The following is a 6,592-nucleotide window of genomic DNA, read 5'->3' on the forward strand; positions in this document are numbered from 1 at the left end:
ACTCCTTGTTTTGTTTTGTCTGTCTCCCCCATTTATACTGTGAGCCCGTTGTTGGGTAGGGATTGTCTCTGTTGCCGAATTGTACATTCCAAGTGCTCAGTACAGTGCTCTGCACACAGTAAGCGCTCAATAAATACGATTGAATGAATGAATTAATCCAGCCTCCCGTCTCTCCCCACTCCAGTCCACACTTCCCTCTGCTGCCTGGATCGTTTTTCTACAAAACTATTCAGTCTCTGTTTCCCTACACCTCAAGGACCTCCAGTGGTTGCCCATCCACCTCTGCATCACACGGAAACTCCTCACGATAGGCTTTAAACTTCACTTCTCTGGGCCTCAGTTCCCTCATCTGTAAAATGGGGATGAAGACTGTGAGCCCCATGTGGGACAACCTGATTCCCTTGTGTCTACCCCAGCGCTTAGAACAGTGCTCGGCACATAGTAAGCGCTTAACAAATACCAACATTATTATTATTATTATTTAAAGCGCTGTCACCTTGCCCCCTCCTACCTCACCACCCCGATTTCCTACTACAAACCAGCCCTCACACCTTCCTCCTCTAATGCCAACCTTCTCACCCTACTTAGATCTCAACTACCTCGCCACCGACCTCTCGCCCACATCCTGCCTCTGCCCTGGAACCCCCTTCCCCTTCATATCCGACAGATCATTACTGTCCCCCACCTTCAAAACTGTATTAAAATCACACCTCCTCCAAGAGGCCTTCCCTGACTAAGTCCTCATTTCCTTTTCTCCCCCTCCCCTCTGCCTCAGCCTTGCACTTGGATTTGCACCCTTTATTCACCCCTCCCTCAGCCCCACAACATTTACATACGTACCTGTAATGTGGATAGAGCCCGGGCCTGGGAGTCAGAAGGTCTTGGGTTCTAATCCCGGCTCTGCCACTCGTCTGCTGTGTGACCTTGGACAAGTCACCTCACTTCTCTGGGCCTCGGGTACCTCGTCTGTAAAATGGGATTGAGACTGTTTTGGACAGGGACTACGTCCAACCTAATCTGCTTGTATCCAACCCAGTGCTTAGTACAGTGCCTGGCACATAGTTAAGCGTTTAATACCATGATTATTATTATTATCATTATTATTGTTGTCTATCTCCCCCTCTAAACGACAGGCTCGTGGTGAGTGGGAGCATGTGTACCACCTCTGTTATATTGTACTCTCCCAAGCGCTTAGTACAGTGCTCTGCACAATAGTAAGTGCTCATTAAATACCACTGATGGATTATACATGCAAAAGAGACTGAGAATGAGCACCCAGAAAGATAAGGTGAACCAGACGAGGTTGGATGATGTTTCCAGGAGAAGGGGGTGGTCGAATCAGTCAAACCATGGTATTTCTTGAGTGTTTTCTGTGTGCAAAGCACTGTGCTGAGCACTTGGGATAGTACAGCACATCAGAGTTGGGAGATGTGGTCCCTGTCCACAAAGAATTTACAGTCTACAGACTGATTTGCTTAGAAATTGCAAATCTCTCTAGCAACAGGGTCTTTGGGATACAGGTGGAGTCCGGCAATTTTTTTTCCAATTGCCATTAAGTTTGCTCCACGCAGCCACGATAATCAGGATTGGGATTATTTCAAGATTTGAAATGGAACCCCGACTTCTCAACCATTCATTCAATAGTATTTATTGAGCGCTTACTATGTGCAGAGCACTGTACTAAGCGCTTGGGATGAACAAGTCGGCAACAGATAGAGACAGTCCCTGCCGTTTGACGGGCTTACAGTCTAATCGGGGGAGACGGACAGACAAGAACAATGGCACTAAACAGCGTCAAGGGGAAGAACATCTCATAAAAACAATGGCAACTAAATAGAATCAAGGCGATGTACAATTCATTAACAAAATAAATAGGGTAACGAAAATATATACAGTTGAGCGGACGGGTACAGTGCTGTGGGGATGGGAAGGGAGAGGTGGAGGAGCAGAGGGAAAAGGGGAAAATGAGGCTTTAGCTGCGGAGAGGTAAAGGGGGGATGGCAGAGGGAGTAGAGGGGGAAGAGGAGCTCAGTCTGGGAAGGCCTCTTGGAGGAGGTGATTTTTAAGTAAGGTTTTGAAGAGGGAAAGAGAATCAGTTTGGTGGAGGTGAGGAGGGAGGGCGTTCCAGGACCGCGGGAAGACGTGACCCGGGGGTCGACGGCGGGATAGGCGAGACCGAGGGACGGCGAGGAGGTGGGTGGCGGAAGAGCGGAGCGTGCGGGGTGGGCGGTAGAAAGAGAGAAGGGAGGAGAGGTAGGAAGGGGCAAGGTGATGGAAAGCCTTGAAGCCTAGAGTGAGGAGTTTTTGTTTGGAGCGGAGGTCGATAGGCAACCACTGGAGTTGTTTAAGAAGGGGAGTGACATGCCCAGATCGTTTCTGCAGGAAGATGAGCCGGGCAGCGGAGTGAAGAATAGACCGGAGCGGGGCGAGAGAGGAGGAAGGGAGGTCAGAGAGAAGGCTGACACAGTAGTCTAGCCAGGATATAACGAGAGCCCGTAATAGTAAGGTAGCCGTTTGGGTGGAGAGGAAAGGGCAGATCTTGGCGATATTGTAGAGGTGAAACCGGCAGGTCTCGGTAACGGATAGGATGTGTGGGGTGAACGAGAGGGACGAGTCAAGGATGACACCGAGATTGCGGTGTCACCACCTAGGAATCAAGTAGGAGCACAGATCTGCCGGCTTCTTTTGCTACATGGTGCTCCTTCTGAATACCCTGAGACCGAAAGTTCTTCAGTCGCAGATTAAAAACACCTCTTCATATTAGATTTTTTTTTTACATTTTAATAAAGTCAGCCTTTTTTCCCCTCCTTCAAAATCCAAATTAATAATAATGTTGGTATTTGTTAAGCACTTACTATGTGCAGAGCACTGCTCTAAGCACTGGGGTTGATACAGGGTAATCAGGTTGTCCCACGTGAGCCTCACAGTCTTAATCCCCATTTTACAGATGAGGTAACTGAGGCACAGAGTAGTTAAGTGACTTGCCCACAATAACGTGTTCTTTTTTCCTCTTTTGGCTTCAGAGGAAATCCTTCAGAATATTAAGGAAGCTGGATTTTTCATTGCCCTGCAGAAAGAGACGACACTGACAGAACGGGAAGTACAAGAATTCTACAGTGAACAGGTGACCCAAGATCACTACCCGCTTCTTCTTCAGCAGATGACCAGGTGTGGCCCTAACTGCTTTTTTTTTTTCTTTTATGGGATCAGTTAAGTTGGTATTTGTTAAGCGCTTACTATGTGCAGAGCACTGTTCTAAGCGCTGAGGTAGACACAGGGGAATCAGGTTGTCCCATGTGGGGCTCACAGTCTTAATCCTCATTTTACAGATGAGGGAACTGAGGCACAGAGAAGTTAAGTGACTTGCCCACAGTCACACAGCTGACAAGTGGCAGAACCGGGATTCGAACCCATGATCTCTGACTCCAAAATCCGTGCTCTTTCCACTGAGCCACTCTGCTTCCAATGTGTCAAGTACTGTTCTAAGCACTGGGGTAGATACAAGTTTATCAGATCGGACACAGTCCCTGTCCCCCGTGGAGCTCACGGTCTAAGTAGGGAGAAACAGGCATTGAATCCCCATTTCGCTATTGAGAAAACCGAGTCGCAGATAAATTAAGTGTCTTGCCCATGGTCACGCACGGAGCAATTGGCAGAGCCGGGATGAGAACCCAGGTCCCCTGACGACCGGGTCCGGATCTTTCCACCGGGCCACGCTGCTTCCCTTCCCTTTTCAGGTTGGCTCTTCCTTCCCTGGGATCATTGAATTCGAACGACCAGGTGGGATAATGGGAATAAGGCGTGCAGGGAAATTCATTCAGTCGTATCTATTGAGCGCTTTCTGTGTGCTGGTGACGATCACCAGAGATTTCAATTCATATTACCATGGCAATCCAGAACACAAGCACTCTAGATCTTTGGAAAGGCTGTGAGCTCGTTGTGGTCAGGCAGCGTGTGGGCCAACTCGCTCGTAGTGTCCTCTCCCACGTGCTTAGCACAGTGCTCTGCACCCGGCAAGCACTCAATAAATCCCACCGATTGATGCGTTTCCCGGGTTCTACCAATTCCGTATTTCCGTTCACTCTAAGGACGCTATTGAAGGATTCTTGCTTTTCCCCTCCAGCGGGCCCGTGCTGGCCCTGGCATTGATGAGCGAGGAGGCGGTGGAGCATTGGAAGGCATTGCTGGGACCTTGGGATCTGACAGAGGCCCTCAGCCAGACGCCACAGAGGTTTGTGGGAATGGGGCCCCCTCCCAACATCTCTCTCTCTCTAATGTTGGGCCTTACAAGAACACGTCGCTTAGACTCGTAAAAGTAGTTTCTGGCTTTCCCCACCCTCAACTTCTTCTGCCTGAATCAAAGTCCGCCAGCTCCTTGAGAGCCGGGATGGCGTCTATCGTCTCTGTTGTATTGGGCTCGTGGAAGCGCTTAATAAATACCATTGACTGATCGAAAAGCAAGTGTTTCCTGGGGCATCTCAGCATTCAACTTCTCAGGTCCCTTACGATCAATCGGTCGGTGGTATTTATTGAATCCCTACTGTGTGCCTAGCACTGTATTAGGCACATTATTAATAATAATAATGATAATAATAACCGTGGTATGTGTTAAGCAGTTACTGTGGATCAGGCACTCTAAGTGGTGGAGTGGATACAAGCAAATAATAATGTTGGTATTTGTTAAGCGCTTACTATGTGCAGAGCACTGTTCTAAGCGCTGGGGTAGACACAGGGGAATTAGGTTGTCCCACGTGGGGCTCACAGTCTTAATCCCCATTTTACAGATGAGGGAACTGAGGCACAGAGAAGTTAAGTGACTTGCCCACAGTCACACAGCCGACAAGTGGCAGAGCTGGAATTCGAACTCATGAGCCCTGACTCCAAAGCCCATGCTCTTTCCACTGAGCCACGCTGCTTCTCAAATGGGGTTAGGTACAATCCCTGTCCCACTGTACAGGTGAGGTCACTGAGGCAGAGAGGTAAAGTGACTTGCTCAGGGTCCCCCAGCAGAAAAGTAGTGGAATCAGAATTAGAACCCAGGTCCTACTGACTCTCCAGCCCGGGCTCTTTCATTCAATTCATTCAATCGTATTTACTGAGCGCTTACTGTGTGCAGAGCACTGTACTGAGCGCTTGGAAAGTACAATTTGGCGACAGATAGAGACGATCCCTATCCAACAACGGGCTTTCCCGTAGGCTGCGCCGCTTCTCACTCGGGAGAGAAGAGTACGGTAGAGATGCTAGTCCCGCTCCCTCCCCAGGTGATGCAAATCTGAACTCTTGGTAGACGGATCCGGGGAGCCATTCCCCCCAAGAGCCAGGACGCATCAGCACAGAGCAGTAGAGAAGCAGCGTGGCTTAGTGGAAAGAGCCTGGGCTTGGGAGTCCGAGGTCATGAGTCCATGAGGTCATGAGTTCGAATCCCAGCTCTGCCACTTGTCAGCTGTGTGACTGTGGGCAAGTCACTTAACTTCTCCATGCCTCAGTTACCTCATCTGTAAAATGGGGATTAACTGTGAGCCTCACGTGGGACAACCTGATGACCCTGTATCTCCCCCAGCGCTTAGAACAGTGCTCTGCACAGAGGAAGCACTTAACAAATACCAACATTATTATTATTATTACTGGATTTGCTCGGCCAGACGAGGGAGGAGGGCTCTCGGCGTCTCTGCGCTTCTTGGGTGCAAGGTGTGAAGGTGTGTGTACTAAGGAGCCAAGCCGGGGGCCAGGCCCGGTGCCTGTCAGGGCTCGAGGGCCAGGACGCAGGTCAGGTCGAGGAGGGATGCGGCGTCCCGGCACCAGGTAGCCCAAGGAGAAGAGTCCGTCTACCCTGCAGTCCAGAAGCCAAGGCCCAGGAGCAGGAGTCCCTGAGAAGCCCAGAGGGAATGCAAGGGACAACGGAGAGGGCGTCTGTAAGTCCGGATCATTCACAGGGGACCTTTTATTTGGTGCAGAAGCAAGCTGCCAACTCTTTAAAACATTCTCTTTTGTCTGGGGGTCATTCGCCGAGGGACATCTTGAGCCCCATGAAAATAAACAGGCCCCGGAGCTTGGGGGAGAATATCGCAAACTTGACTTTGATAGTTTCCAAATTCTCCATCCCGTTTGGGCCCGGATGTGCGTCCTAGGTTGCCTCCAGATGAAAACACCGGCTGATATTCTGATTTTGCAGTTTCAGGGCCCGATTTTCCCTCGAAGACGTGCCGATAAATCAAATCCACGGCAGCTCAACTCCAGAAGAGGCTCAGAGAGAGATCTCTTTCTTCTTCTCCGAAGAACGCTTCCTCCCAACCGTTCAGCCCGGTTCCCTGGACGAGCCCAGAGGGGTCGAACCTGCTCTTTAGTGTCATACGAGTGAACTTTTAACCGGTAGAAAACCCAAGGGCTCAGTGCTGGAGGTAGAAGAACTGGGAGGAGTCGAAGTACGACAGCCACTTAGACATTCAAAAGACGTATTCTGTCTTATTTTTTAAGCTATTTAGTAATAGAGACGCCTCGGTAACTTGTTTCATTACTTAATTCCTCTAACGAGCAGTTCATTATGTTTAATCATCCTTTTAGTCATCCTGATTAATGAAGTTGATCAGGATGA

At 49.5% G+C, this 6,592-nt stretch overlaps 1 protein-coding gene across 8 annotated transcripts in view; it reads left to right on the forward strand.

The window, feature by feature from the left end:
• The window catches only part of NME9 (NME/NM23 family member 9), a 33,616-nt gene extending 27,114 nt beyond the window's left edge, over positions 1-6,502 (forward strand). For 7 of the 8 annotated variants that reach the window (XM_029067017.2, XM_029066919.2, XM_029067090.2 and 4 more), the window contains 3 exons: positions 3,024-3,168; positions 4,124-4,231; positions 6,173-6,502. In XM_029067017.2, coding sequence (XP_028922850.1) covers positions 3,024-3,168; positions 4,124-4,231; positions 6,173-6,344 — 425 coding nt within the window. In that variant the 3' untranslated portion in view covers positions 6,345-6,502. Of the gene's footprint in view, positions 1-3,023; positions 3,169-4,123; positions 4,232-6,172 lie in introns of those variants that run through there. The other variant, XM_039913403.1, reaches the window with a different exon arrangement.
• The last annotated feature ends 90 nt before the right edge of the window (positions 6,503-6,592 follow it).

The sequence above is a fragment of the Ornithorhynchus anatinus genome, chromosome 1 (genome assembly GCF_004115215.2).
Source record: "Ornithorhynchus anatinus isolate Pmale09 chromosome 1, mOrnAna1.pri.v4, whole genome shotgun sequence".
Taxonomy (NCBI): Eukaryota; Metazoa; Chordata; class Mammalia; order Monotremata; family Ornithorhynchidae; genus Ornithorhynchus; species Ornithorhynchus anatinus.